The 14466-nt window shown below is 45.3% G+C and overlaps 1 protein-coding gene across 1 annotated transcript; it reads left to right on the top strand.

Annotated features, from left to right (window-relative positions):
* Positions 1 to 506: 506 nt before the first annotated feature.
* Positions 507 to 13380, top strand: si:ch211-264f5.6 (carcinoembryonic antigen-related cell adhesion molecule 20). The gene is made up of 9 exons (XM_067255213.1): positions 507 to 600; positions 996 to 1325; positions 2058 to 2339; positions 3994 to 4260; positions 5481 to 5759; positions 5997 to 6251; positions 6457 to 6574; positions 9756 to 9806; positions 10423 to 13380. Exons 1-8 carry the CDS (start codon positions 558 to 560, stop codon positions 9772 to 9774), a joined length of 1593 nt encoding a protein of 530 aa, XP_067111314.1. The 5' UTR covers positions 507 to 557; the 3' UTR covers positions 9775 to 9806; positions 10423 to 13380.
* Positions 13381 to 14466: the final 1086 nt, after the last annotated feature.

The following is a 14466-nucleotide window of genomic DNA, read 5'->3' on the forward strand; positions in this document are numbered from 1 at the left end:
ATTCTGATGATTATATTGTTATTATTATTACTATTGAAGTGTGGGGTTCAGTAGGAGGGGTGCTACCCTCTTATGTTAAATATATAGACAAACAAAGGTATTTGGAATAAAAAAAAACTATATATATAAAGTGTTGTTGGCAATTTATCTATTGTATGCAAGGAAGTAAAATCCTGAAAAGATCCTGAAAGAGAAACACGGACCAACACCACAAAATCGTTTACAACAGTACCACGGGGAGGCGACTCTGTCACGATACAAAGCAAAAAAGCAAAGCATCTGTTAAATTGCTTGGTCACAGTCTCAGTTTAACCGATTATGAAACTGCACACAATGGTTAAACTATAATAACCGTCTTACGGTATCTAAGAAGTGATTCATTCATGCATTCTCAAGTAACATGACTTAAAATCACCGCATAGATCAGAGGTGAATTCAGGAAGAGGCGTGTTCCTTGCGTATAACACCTTCGCCAGGGTGTGTGAACGGTCATTCAGTTGGTAAAAACAAATAACGTGCACTCTTACCTATCTACGGAAGGACTTGAAACATCCGTGATGGATTTCTTGAATTTGATGGTATTTTTGCTGTCAGTTGCCGGTAAGATTAGTTCAATGTATATTGTAATTAGCCTACTTTGAGAAAATCTTTTTTGAGGTGATTTGTTTCATGTTTTATTTCACGTTTTTGGACATAACGTCCACAAATAACATTTTGGTTTGTGGTTCAATACATAGAATACAAGGAGTAGGCCTATTGTAATTACCGATTTATTGTTGTAGTGTATAGTGTGTATTTAGGCTTGGTTAATTACCCCTAATGAAGAAAGCTGATTATTTTCCTCAATCAAATAATTTCATTCTTAGAGTTGAAAGTTTGTCGTCTAAAATTGTAAACCTTTCTGAAAAGTAATGGTGCTGGCTGTCGGTGCTTAGACCCTTTACCCTTGAAAGGACACGTTGAATAACACCTGCTGCCTCGCTGGTTTGCCACAGGATGCTGCTTCGGACAGAAGGCATTGCCAACAGGTCCTGTGGAGGGAGTTCTTGGGAAAAACGTTACGTTTACCACGGTTGTAAGTCCGGGAGATTTCCTTACAGTATCCTGGACTTTCAACGGCGGGAGCGGACCTGTGGCCATTGTAACACATGCTCCGGGAGGTAGAAACTATGGCATCGGCTACGAGGGGAAAGTGTCGCTGAATTCATCTAACGGGGTGTTACAGCTTGGGCCTTTGACTGCGAAGGACAGCGGAGAATATACTTTGAACATGATCAACAACATGGGCATAGCCACCACTGGTGAAACTACTTTAAAAGTTCTCGGTGAGTACCTTCAAAAACGTCAAAGGTGATGCACAGTGAACTTAAATAATCATTTTTTTTCAAAACATAAACAATTATTGATTGATAAATGGTTAATTTAAATCATTGATTTGCAATCAATTTTTATCTCCGCTATTGCAAGTGATATGGGAAGCTTAGTTTCAAGCACTAAACATGATTAAATCTCAGAGCAAACTGTCAAAGAAGTTTCTAGGGCGTGGCTCCGTTGTTTGAAAGAAAAAAATACCTGTCCAGTTTCGAAACCAAATCTATCTGCTATGATGTCTCATCACTTGACTCAAGTTTATTACACTTTGTGTCCTAAAGGACAAGCAAATGAACTTTTCTAGTGGTGACTAAAATATTACTTCATAGTTTGTAAATGATAGATGTAGAATGTCACAAATGTTTGCTAATTGATGCCAACAAAGCTGAGTTGCCAGTTGACTTCTCTTTATGTAATCCTTTATCTGGTATTTACCTAAATCTGATGTGTGCCCCCTCATGCATGGATTCCATCATCTGTTCATTAATGAATTCCTTAATTAATCCCATGCATCATCTGCTTAGTCTGTGTTTATGTTTCACAATACTGTTGCTAAGCAAGTAACCAATGCATTCCATCCACTCATCTCCCCCCTCCCCCCATCCTTCCTTGCTTGCATTGACCTCCTGCCTGCCTTCCTCCCACCCTCCCACCTTCCCACCCCTGCCTTCTTCCCACCCTCCCAGAGCCCGTGTCTGCTGTGACCATCACATCCAGCCTGACTGAAGCTGTGGAGATCAACAGCACCGTGGTCCTCACCTGCACCTCCAAGGGCTCCTTCCTCAAGTATGCCTGGCTCAACGGCTCCGCCCCTGTGGTTCCCGACACACACGTGACCCTGAGCGCAGACTCCCGCAACCTGACCGTGAGCGCTGTCCTGAGGACTGACCTGGCGGGGCCCATCTACTGTGCCGTCTCCAACAGCCTGGAGAAGGAGAAGAGTGCCCCCTTCAACCTCACCGTCCACTGTAAGTACTGCTGGACTGTGGTTGGTTTCGTTGTGTGTGTTGTTCTATGATCTCTACTGTATTTAAGGCCTGTTATACTAGACTCACGTACGCATGGGGTAGCCATTTTGAAACAGTAGATGGTGTTTGAGTGTTTCTTTAAGGCTTATGTGGGTGAGGACACTCCCCAGTCACAGACTTTCATACAACTTATCTGAGCTTCCTGTGTACACAAGGCCTGTGGTTGGCTACCACAAAGAGTCACACATACTGTAAAGAGTGATATCACATCTTACCCCTCCTAACCTCTTCTCACTAAGGAGTTGTGTGGTGTACTGTACTGTAATCTGGTCTGGCTATAGAGGATAGCCTCAGCTCACAATTACACAGCAAAATATCTAAATAGTTGGGTGTGCTTTGCCTTCGGCAAGGGCACAACCTTTGTTCTCTCACATATATATTATTGGGTGTGCTTTGCCTTCGGCAAGGGCCCAACCTTTGTTCTCTCACATATATATTATTATATATATGTGCAGCCGCCACTGACCGGGGCAGCTTCTCCACACAGGGCTATATCGCATTTTGCGTTGTTACTGACAATGATCGCTACCAGTGAGCTTTTTAAGAATGAGCGATTTTCCACTAAATAAATGTCAAGCTTATTTACGTTTTTGGGGGCATATTTTCAGTTAGCAGATGGTACTGTTTGAATCACAATTCCATCTTCTACTGCCGGTAACGTCGTAGAATAATCTTCAAAGGGGGTTCTTTATTAATGAATGAATGCAATATGAGTAGGCTAAATGCCTGAAAATATCACGAGAAGGGAAAACTTAAAAGGACGTTTAAGTCATAGAGATTAGATCCATTTTTACACCGGTCTGCCAAATTTATTCGTTTTGATTCAGCTATGAGGCTGCCTCTTGCAGGGGAAATGAGAAGACATCATATTTAATTCTACACTTCACTCGTATTTTCAGTTGTAAATGAGCAGCACAAAAAAAGGCTTTTAAATCTATGTAATCTTTATAAATAATAAGTATGCATTTTTATATAAAATATACAGAAATATCAGTTGTAAAAATGTCATTCAAAAACAGACCCCTGTGCAGCCGACGCAAGCAAGCACACCCTACAATTTCCCCAGAAATTGTACCCTCTCTAGTTATTTTTATTACACCACACCATACATTTACACTTTATCATACCATTCACAATTTACACACTTTATATCATTCCAACTTTATCATAACCAAATGTTACCAAACATTCAAAAGTCCATTGGTAGAAATGTACCACGTAGGTAAAATACATTGACCAGAAGACTCTTTCTTTTGAGGGTAGCATAGTCCAGGCTTGTTCAGACCCACTTACTTCTTCTGCTTGATCTCTAGTCAGGCTGTGCAAAGCAGGTGACAGGAAATGAGATAAGATCTGCTGCTGTTCTGCATGATGGCCTGGAACAGAGCAGCTGGCTAGAGAACTCCCAGGACTTTACCTGCAACAAAGTCATTTCTGACCCAACCTGACAATCAGTCCACTAATTCGATTTTCAACATTTATACAAATACTTATACAACCGTTTAATTGAATTGTAAACACAGAGACATAAACGCAGCATCATGTGTGGCAGGTTAACACTGGTAGGTCTCACCAAGCTGTGTCCCTCATACAGTCGGACCTGAAAACATCGCCATGACCATAAACCCAACTGGCGAGATTGTCAAGAAGGGTTCCAACCTCACTCTGACCTGCTTGGTAAAGTCCAGTCCAGCGGCACAGTTCAAGTGGATCCACAATGGTGTGGAAAGGAAGGAGACACACCCAACACTGGTTCTGGCAAACGTGGATGAGAGCCAGGCGGGGAACATCACCTGCATGGCTTTCAACGCCAAGACCATGCGCTACCTCTCTGCCCAGGTGGTGAAGTTCACTGTCATTGGTGAGTTTGATCATTGTTTGCCATTTTGGGACCTGGAAGTTTATTTGTGGGTTGTAGGGAATGGATTTGAAGACAAACGCCCTACATGAGTGGCATTGTTCACATCTGTTGTATGAAACTGGTTTAACTGTTAAGTTGACACCCTCGGAACGTAATACTTGTCAGATTTAATTTAAACACATTCAATCACGGGTCAGAGAATAAGCACTTAAAAATCGAAATGAGAAACATAGCCTGGATATATTCCAAATTCTAAAGAGTTTGCCTGTAGTCACTACTCAAATGCCCCTGTCTAAAATAAACAACTTAATTCTCCCTGAAAAGGTAACACTAACTGACCAAAAAAACACATTTCTCAGTCTCTTTCCTTGAGACATTAGGTTAGGGTGAAGGTTAGGCACTGTAAAGTTGTGCCCAGTAGACATGCTGTACTCAGTAGTACACCCGGTCACATTGAGGAAATTGGAAGTCATTTGATGTTAATTAGCCTATAATGTGACCCCATCAGTTACTGTATTTTGGGATGACACATCATTTTCAGATCCTTTGGAACCTGTCATCTTATGTAGATCTCATGATCAGACCTGGCAGTGGTGAACTGTCCTGCACTGTGCGGGTACTGTAACCTTTGTGAGCCAGTGTATCGCCTGAAGCAAGCTACTGTGTTTACATGTGAGACAGGCACAGGCCTTTTGTGTTTGTGACTCACTCAGACCTGCTGACCCATGGGGGCTGGTCTTTCAAGAGTTATTGGCTGTTGCTGTTTTCTTCAAAGAGAGAGCGAGAGATACTGGGGGAGATTGGGATCAGCAACCATTTGAAATATTTTGTGAATTTGAGCATGTGTGTGCAGCTACAGTAGACATAGAGAATGCCTGCCTGGATATTTAACTATTGCTCCACCACAAATCACACAGTGACACATTCCTGTCAGCTCAGTAGTGAGGAAGTGGTGATTTTCTTCTGAGAATTCTGGCCTGTGAGGGTACCATTTGTGAGACTGTTGACAAACAGTGGTTATCTGTTGCGTGCCAACAGTGACTCACCCTTGGAATATGTTAGTGTGAGCAAATCTTATCTTCATGCTTACTTTCATTTGTAGTTGAACAAGCAGCCATGGGGAATATCACCTTACTCTCAGTTTGCCACTCAGTCAAACACCTTCCTTCCTGTCCCATGTGTGTGTGCCAATGTGTGCCGGTGTGTGTGTGTGTTTGTAGAGGCCATCTCCAGCACTAAGATCACTAGCCCCACCGACACCCTCGTCGCCGGCAACAGCACGGCCAGCCTCAAATGCTCGGCAACCACGGGCACGATGGTAACCCGAACCTGGATGAAGGACGGCAAGCCGCTGCTGTCTAGCAACAGAGTAAACGTATCAGGTGACTCGAGCCAGGTGACCATCATCCCGGTGCAGAAGGAGGACAGCGGGGAATACAAGTGTCTGCTGACCAACGCAGTCAACAAAGAGGAAGCCACACACAAGATGGTGGTCAACTGTGAGTATGACATCACTTCCTGTCCGACCTCCCAGTTGTCTGGAAGTTGGAAGCATTACAGTGATCATTTGCATGATGGTCATTTATACATGTTCGTATATACATGTGCGTGTGTGTATGTATATGTAACGACATAACGGTTGTTTGTCCAAGGCCATTGACAAAGTTGAAATCTTGTGGTAGCAGTGCTATTCTGGTTTGGTCATGGTCAGCTAATCACCGTCTTCTTTTCCCCAGACGGCCCGGAGGAAGTGAAGGTGACGGGGGAAGACGCCGTGGAGATCACCGAACCTGTGAGGCTGAACTGTGTAGCCAACTCCCTCCCTGCTGCCACCTTCGTCTGGAGGTTCAACGGCACGTTGACGCAGGTAACGTCACCAGACTACGTCATGGAGGGCGCTGTGTACAAAAACACAGGCATCTACACGTGTGAGGCCACCAACGCCATTACCGGACTCACCAGGTCCGCCGCACACCTGCTATCTGTCAAAGGTAAGACGGGCAGACCTTTCCTGTGGGTTGCTACGCCAACCCGTAATTCGTCATATGGTTTGGGACTGAAACTGGCACTTGTGACAAGCTGCAATGTTCCCTGTTTCGGTTCCCCTCGTCTTGTCTGGAACTGGAATCGTTAGCGTATTTGAATTACAGCATGAACCGTGATTGGCCTAATGGTTGATTGATCATCCCTGTGCAGAGGAGGGTGCTCTGGACGAGGGCCTTTCAGATGGGGCCATCGCCGGCATCATCATCGCTGTGCTCGTCCTTGTGGCGGCCGTTATAGCTGGAGTTGTCTACATGAGACGAAAACAAACGTGAGTCCCCACCCCCCTTGCACCCGCACACACACACACCCGCACACACACACACACACAGAGGTGGTGTCCTGTTAGATTGGTTGTGTCGCAATCCACCCAAGACAGTGATGTGCCTGTCCTGTAGCTGCAATAACTTCCACTCCTTCTCGCACAGTCAGACACACCTTACACACATTCCTAAGATAGGTAGGTGCCAGGTGTGTGTGGCTGCCCCCCCCCCCTCCTCCCTTGAGGGCTTTCTCAAACAGCAGGGCGAGAGCCGGTAAAGACACAATGGACGGTAGCTTAGTCCACTCCCTCTCCCAGGTTTGCATTTGAATGGATATCCCGCCACCCTATCCTCCCCTCATCGCCCCTCTTCCCCCTCTGCACTCCGCCCCTTTCCTCCCCCTCTCCTCCCCCATTCTCTCTCCACTATGATACACCCCCCCACCCTCCAACCCCACCCTGCCCCCACAGACAGCATCCCGTAATAGTGAGATAACACTGTGTGACTTGACAGGGGTCACCGAGGGTCAAATGTACCTAGCGAAGCCACACACACCACACACGCACGCACACACACACACACAAAGGCTGTTTTAGGGTGGGGCCTGCTCTGTATTATCGGAAGCTTAGCCTTAACCGAACCTCATTTGTCAGGCTCAGTCATAGTCAACACAGCACCATGTGAGGCCCTGACAGATTCTCTCTGTCTGGAGTTCCACACACACACTGATATTTAATGCAAGCCAGTTGGAAGGAACGGGTAAAACAAGGAAAAGGAAAAAAGACAGTTAATCTGATACAAATGCCCCATACACACACACATGCACACTCTTGTTCCAGGCAGAGAGATGTTTGCGAGCGATAACCAACCAGCATGGCACACATGTATTAACGTTTGAACTCGAAGGGGGCTAGAAGCTACTAGCGCTGACAGTTGCAAAGACAATAAATTACGAATCTGCCTTACTGACTGGCTGGATGGATGGTTGGTTTTCATCCATGTTTCATTCATGTTAAAAGAGATCAGAGAGGGTGGATTTGGTGCAGTGTTGAAAGCTGGGTCGCCGCGGTTGGTTAGATTTCGACCTCCCAGGGTGCACCTCAGTGTTCCTGCAGCTGCACACATGCAGGCAGACATGGTAGAGAGAGATACAGTAAAGAGGGGGGGGGGGGGGGGGGGGAGAGTGGTGGGGGGCAGTAGAGGGAGAGAGAACCAGGAGAGAGGTGATGGGGGGGGGGGAAAGAGAGGAGAGGGGGAGAGCATTCCTATTAGCTGATTAGACCTGGAGGACAGGGTTAGACTGATGTGCAGTGCTTATATGCACTGTATGTGTGTGTGTACAGAGACAACCTGTTAAAGGTACAGTCAAAACAGGTTACCTGTCTATGAACAAGTCACTGTTCCAGAGTTTTTTTCACTCCCAGCCTCGGTGACACATCCCTCTGGGGGGGCAGATATCATCGTGATCGTGGCCCATTTCTATCTCTGCATGAGGTTACATAAAGACACGCGTCAGTGAACCTACCGCTGCTCTCCTCCTTTCTCCCTCCTGAACTACTCTTCTGTACTTCATTCATGTTCTTTTGTCTCTCTCCCCTCCCCTCTCCCTTAGCCCTCCAGTCTCTCCACTGGAACTGTCACCCTGGATTAGGCCTGGATGGCTTCAGTATTTCCAAAACACCGTCAGACCACATTCCACACCTCCCACCCTCTCTCTCTCCCTCTTTTCTCTCTCTCTCTGTTTCTTCATTTGTCTCTTTCCTTTCTCTCATATATCTCTCACCCTCCTGTCTTTCTCTCTCTCTCTCTTCCCTTCTCCCTGTTCTCCCTGTTAGACTGACCCCCCTGCCCAGTCTCGTTAAGATAACAAACTACCAGGGTGTGGTGCCCCCAGGCTCCACTGCCCCAGCCCCCCCCCCCCTAACAAATAACAGATGTTTGAATGGGGGTCCAGAGGGCCAAGCCCATAGTTTCACACCCGAATAGATAGATGAGGGGGGGAAGAGAGAACCGAGGAGAGAAGGAAAGAGGAGAAGGGTGGAGGCGAAACTGTACAGCATGTCCCCCTGTCCCTTAACACGGGGGAATCCCCTTCTCTCTGTCTGTCTCCCCCCTCTGTAGCAGTAGCAGGAGGTATACGAGAAGGCAGAGGCAGGGCGGCGAGGCAGGGCAGAGAGGCTATGGCTGGAATGTCCTCTTCATGTCTGCACAAGCACCCGCCTCTTCCCACCTGCCCGTCTTTCTCTCTCCATCCATCTCTCTTTCTCTATCCCTCTCTCCTTCTCTTGTGTGTTCTCCACTGTATTCTCGTGTGTACGGTTCCGGTCATTACATTTTCATTTATTTGGATTCATTTAATATATTTTCTACCCTCCCCCTCCTAACAGTTGCCCCCTCTCCAATTCAGTTATTCCGTTAGGTCCTGGGGGTGATCCCACGCCCTCTCGTTTTTCCTAACTCTCCTTCTCTATCTCTCTCTCTCCCTCTCAAACCGACTCCTAGCTCCTCCTAGGAGCATCATAACTCAGCGATGCTGCTGACACACCTGCAGGGTCAGAGGTCGCCCCCTCCACCCACTCATCTGAAGACGCTCCCGCTGCTGTTTATATCCATCAATAGTGTTTCTGCTCCCACCGCCTTGTCGTGTTGCTCTGTTGCTCGAAGCTTGGTCGTTGTTAGCTTTGTAGCCAACAAGATTGTTTTTTTATATTGACCTAGCAAAGCTACTCCATTGAACCACAAACTTTTATCCTCGGACTCCCAGGATGCCCTTGTGGTCTGGGACATGGCATTTAGGGAGGTCATGTAGCTACTTGTGGCCAGTCAGCCAGTACATCAGTAGAGATATGAGGAAGCCAGTTTCTCTAAAACCCGATAGCTGTCCTGTTGTGTGGATCTTATCACGCCTTATCATTTGCAATGCCATTTCTGCTGTCACCGTGCGCTCTCTGGCAGCTGTGTTTTGAGAAAGGCATGTCACTGTGTCATCTTTTTAATTCCGAGTTCCATTTTCACGAGTCAGCTCACCCCATAACTGACAAAACACACTCACATCACAGTCTAGCTGATGATCTTCTACCGTAAAGTCTAACTGAAAATCTTCCATATTAGAACATCTTCCCAGATTCCGGAGAAGTGGGGTCATGATCTAACCCCTGACCTCCATCTTTCTGTGCTGTTGTGTTTCAGGGTCGAGTCGCCATACTAGAGAAGAGAGAGGCTGCATGGAGAGAGAAACAGGTGAAGCCTTTTTTGAGAACTCCTTCCATCAAATTGTATCTTCAATAGATTTGCATATGTAGAACCTGTCTGTGCTAGTTGGTGGTAAACTGTTCCAGAGTGTCTGGACAACATGATCAAGCACAGTTCTCACATACTGTATGAACCTGGTCTGCTGCCTATTATCTCTGGTCTGTGTACTGCCTTGTCAGGAGTTACAAACAAGCAGGCGGGCAGCCATGCTGGCAGGTAGGCATACAGACAGACAGAGAGACAGACAGACAGACATACAGGGTAGTGTCTTGTTGCATTGTAACACAAGCTAGACCTGCTAGGCTCCAGTCACAGAGATAAGAGTGTTGACTTTAGGAAGAGGCCGGGCCTGGCACCTTGTGCCAGACCGGAGTGGGGAGGAGGGGAGGGGGGGCATAGCTTCGAGAAGTAATTATTAGCCGATCTTGATTAGTAACTGAAAAGTAACGTGAGTTTATGAAACCTACCATTTCCGATGTTGAACTAAAACCGTGTGAGCTTGAAGTCTACTTCATTGATGCGGATGATGAGAGGATGACATACGATTAGTGGATGATATTTTACATCGCTAGGTAGCTGATGTTCTTCGTTGTTCTTCTGTTAGGAGCTATCAACCCGAAGCATCTACCGCTGTATTTACCCAAGATCTTCCTCTCTGGCCTGGGAGGACCAATGAGCTGTAAGCCTGCCCCAGGTCCAGTAGAACCAACCAGTCACAGCCAAGCCCCCCACCAGTGGACTGACCCCCCCTTCTCTGGTTCCAGGGGTGCCCAGATGTGGCCTCCTGGAGCTTCGTAAGGGTCCCGGAACCTTCCCTTTCTTTGTCTGTATGGTCTTCCTGTTTCTCCTCCCTGCCACTTCACTCATACCCCCCTACCCCCACCCTCTTCTTCTCCATTCATTGGAATGTCATCAAGGCCCTCGCCGACACAAATAAAGACTTCAGGCACTCTAAAGAGAATGAAGATGCCCTACTGATCATGGCCGAAGTCTACAGCCTGGAGAAACTTGAGGAGGGTTCGAACATCTCCCATAGTCTACAGGGACTCTCTCTTTCTCTTTCTGTCTGGATGGAGAGGTCTTCTTCGTATGAAAGATGTGTAAGACTGAAGAAAAATCTTTGTCAAAGCAAGATTGAACATGCTTCAAGTCAGAAAAAAACAGACAGGCAGGAGCATTTCTGTGGGCATATACGTAACATTCCTTTGGTTTTGGAGGGAAAGTCGCAACTTCAAGGAGGTACGCTACAATCTACCAAGATCACTTATCTTCTGGATGATTAGTTTCACACCGGATCTTTCTATGATTTCACTTTTGTTGCTTTATTGTTTGTCATTCCATCTTTTGAAGTTCAAAGCAGTATGTCACTCAAAATACAACTGTTATAATTTCTTCTCCTGTAGTTGATTGGCCCTGACTTTTTATATCTATCCTTGTTATTTAGATTTTCCAAAGCAAGCGTTTGTTTTGAAATGCATTGCATTTATTCTCCGGACACTGAAAATGGTTGCCTACCTAACATTTGTATTTTGAGTGAACTATCTGTTTAAACCTGGAGTTCTTACTCCCTCACAGTGTTTTAGAATAAGAGTTGTGTTACCATAACCAATCCTATTTTTCCCTGCTGTGTTGATTTAGAGATTAGGTGCCTGTTCTTTGCTTTAGCCCTGAGTGTTAGTGTAGACCTGCAAGCCGGAGATAACTCCTCCTTGGGGGAGCTGAGGTGTTTAAGGTGCTTTATGTAAAGCTAGACTGTTACATGCACTGATCCACCGATGGAAAGCAATTTATCATGAAGATCACAGCTTGGACCGCACATTGCTGAATGCACACACACATCTTGAACACACAAACACACACTCACAAACACTATCTGCTGGTTGTTTCTCCATCAACGTGTTTTGCGATTGATTTGACTAGAGTACTAATGAACATGATTTACTGCCCATCACTGTAAATAATATCCAGATATATTTTCTTTTCATGTAAATGTGCTTTGTTGGGTTCTTAACATTTTAAGATTAGTTTTTTCGGGTTTTCTTGCTGATCTTTGAATACTTTCCGCAAATCTTCATGTGTTTACAGTGAGTGCATAACATTCAATTGACATTTATCTCCACTTCTTTATTGTGTTACCATGGGAGTGTTTGAATACCTATCAACTGCTTCCTCCCTTCCTTCGAATTAACTGAAATAACCTCAAAAAAGGAAATTAGGAAGAAAGGATGCATTCTGTAAATAATGGAACGGGGCCCACATATTTGTTTTTGTTTTATTTATTCTTCTCTTGCTGGAACATCCTTGTTTGTTTTCCAGGGAATATTCAAACAGTATCACCGCCTGGCCAATCCTGTTTTCTATTTCTCGGGAACCAATCACACAAATGTTCTCTTCTCTTCATCTGTCGCTAAGATTGCGAATGACTGAACATAAAGGCGGAGAAACGGTTCCTGTTTTTACAATCCTGCGTTGACTCTTTACTGCTCAGAGGGCCGAGGGGGGTTTCAATCTGAAGGGGAGGGGGGGGGGCTCTCCCCTCCTCACATCTCATCTCGTATCTTTTCCTCTTCACCTCTTTTTATCTATCCCCTCCTCTCTTCTCTAATACACTCCTTATCTCTTCTCTTATTTTCTTCTCTTTTCCTTTACTCCTTTCCTCTCTTCCTCTGCCACGCCCTGAGTGTGAGAGGTACGGTATGCCCCAGAGAAAAAATAATCTGACATAAAACCTGTTTGACACTGACAGCCCGAGGGAGGATTCTGAAGGCAGAGAAAGGTTGAGGTTTGTGTCAGCAACACAGGTTGTTTTTGTAAATGTGTATCTTAGTAGCTGTTGGTAGGTAGTTTTAATATGACTTCCCCAAAAAGTTGAATTGGGGCTCAGGTTTTTATTTTTTAGAACTGTGGTTTCAACCAATTGTTCATGTATGATCTGAAGACACTTAATCCTGCCTCTCCCCATTCCCCATCGAAACTCTCCTGTCTGAACCTGATGTAGCCCTCTCCCCCTTTTTCGCCCTGTGTCATTGACTCCTCCCAGCCACACTGTGTCATTGACGCCTCCCAGCCACACTCCATTTCTCAGTCAAATTAACCCCTTGTATGAAGATCCCTACACAGCTCAACCTGGTTAACCTGATCCTCTCCCAGAGCAAAAGCACACACAGAGAGAATTTTAATTACATTTACCACAGTTCAAGCCACAGTGCTTTTGAAAGCCCCGAATATGAAACCAGAATTGTCAATGGAAGAGCCTGTTCGTCAACAATTTGCAGTATCAATTTCAAGTTGATTTTGGGCTTTAGGAGGTGTAATATTGAACTAGTTCAATTGTTGTCATAGTTTTCTGAGACTGTTTCAACTGGTTTGACTATAACGCTAGCACCAGAAACCTTCCGCCCATGACCAGTCCATCAAGTTCATTTGTCTGGAGTCAACAACAATGCCTTACATTGTGTACACTGTTAGTCAGGTTAGTTAGGTAGGCCTACTTAAAACAGTGCTGCTGTGACATCATACTGTACTTGAATGCAAAAACAAGTCAATAAAGTTTTAACCATTTTACCAGTCTCAGTGATTTAAAAAGATGATGTAATTGTTGTTTTCAGGAGCATGGGGCTCTTCCTGTAGTGTCAGGTGACCCAGTGGAAATCTGAGGCGAGCAGGTGTGAAATCCTATCTTCTCAATACCACGTAAAGTTCTCACTGATGACCACGGGGGCAACAGGTGATGTGTTGCTCTTCGATGGAAGATGATACTCTCTGTGTACCATATTTACATACCAATCCTTTACTGACCACAACAGACTCATTGTCCCTTCGGCTTGTGATTAGTCAAAAGGTTGGTCGTATGTGTAAGTTGTGCCATGTTAAACTCAAAAGATCCTATACTATTCCTTAATGTCAGATATTCTGTACTGTGTGGCATTGGCATACAAGGATGTTCATCTCACCTTCAAGTTAACACTGTCAGGAAGTAGGTGTGTTCGGATGTATGATGACATCATGTTTTGAAGTTCACCTGGCAGAGTTTGACTTTGGGTGTCTCGTCGCGTTCATACATTGGTGAACACAGCCAGTGTGGATAGCCTTGAGTCACAAATGAGAACTTTCCGGTTTTCTCTCGTGTGTCACTCAACTGGAAGAGTGAGATCGGGACGGGAGAGGGGGTTGGAAAGGAGAACGGTGTGGAGAGGGGGTTGGCGATAAGAGGGGGTTGGGAAGGATAGCATAGGAAGTTTCTATCTTACAAACCTGCTTTTCTGCAGACCAAGCCTGTTATTACTATACCCTGTAATCATGCAGTGTGTCTGTGTGTCTGTCAGTCTTGTATCCTTGTGCTTTTGGAATCGTTAGATTAAAGAATTAGATAACCTGCTGCTACAAGCCCTATCTGTTCTCTATTGACACTGTTTCTTGTATATAAAAATGAGCGGGGCTCTACTTATTAAGTACACAACCTAAAAAGTGTGTGTCTGTGTTTGCAAGTAGTACGTGTGCAGACATCTTCTCTGTCAGGCCCAGCCATGCTTCCACCAGGAAGACTAAGGCACTGAACATTCATTCATTCAACGTCGAACAACATTCTCTGTTGAAGCCTAATCCGAACAACCTGCATGTAGGCTATTTGGCTCAGATAATCGAGCCA

Source organism: Osmerus mordax, chromosome 18 (assembly GCF_038355195.1).
Source record: "Osmerus mordax isolate fOsmMor3 chromosome 18, fOsmMor3.pri, whole genome shotgun sequence".
Lineage (NCBI taxonomy): Eukaryota > Metazoa > Chordata > Actinopteri > Osmeriformes > Osmeridae > Osmerus > Osmerus mordax.

Excerpts from the sequence above, each read along its gene's own strand:
- si:ch211-264f5.6 (XM_067255213.1), top strand. The coding sequence starts at position 558 with ATGGATTTCTTGAATTTGATGGTATTTTTGCTGTCAGTTGCCG. Across the intron at positions 4,261-5,480 it reads GGTGAAGTTCACTGTCATTG|AGGCCATCTCCAGCACTAAG; the intron begins GTGAGTTTGATC and ends GTGTGTTTGTAG. Across the intron at positions 6,252-6,456 it reads ACACCTGCTATCTGTCAAAG|AGGAGGGTGCTCTGGACGAG; the intron begins GTAAGACGGGCA and ends ATCCCTGTGCAG.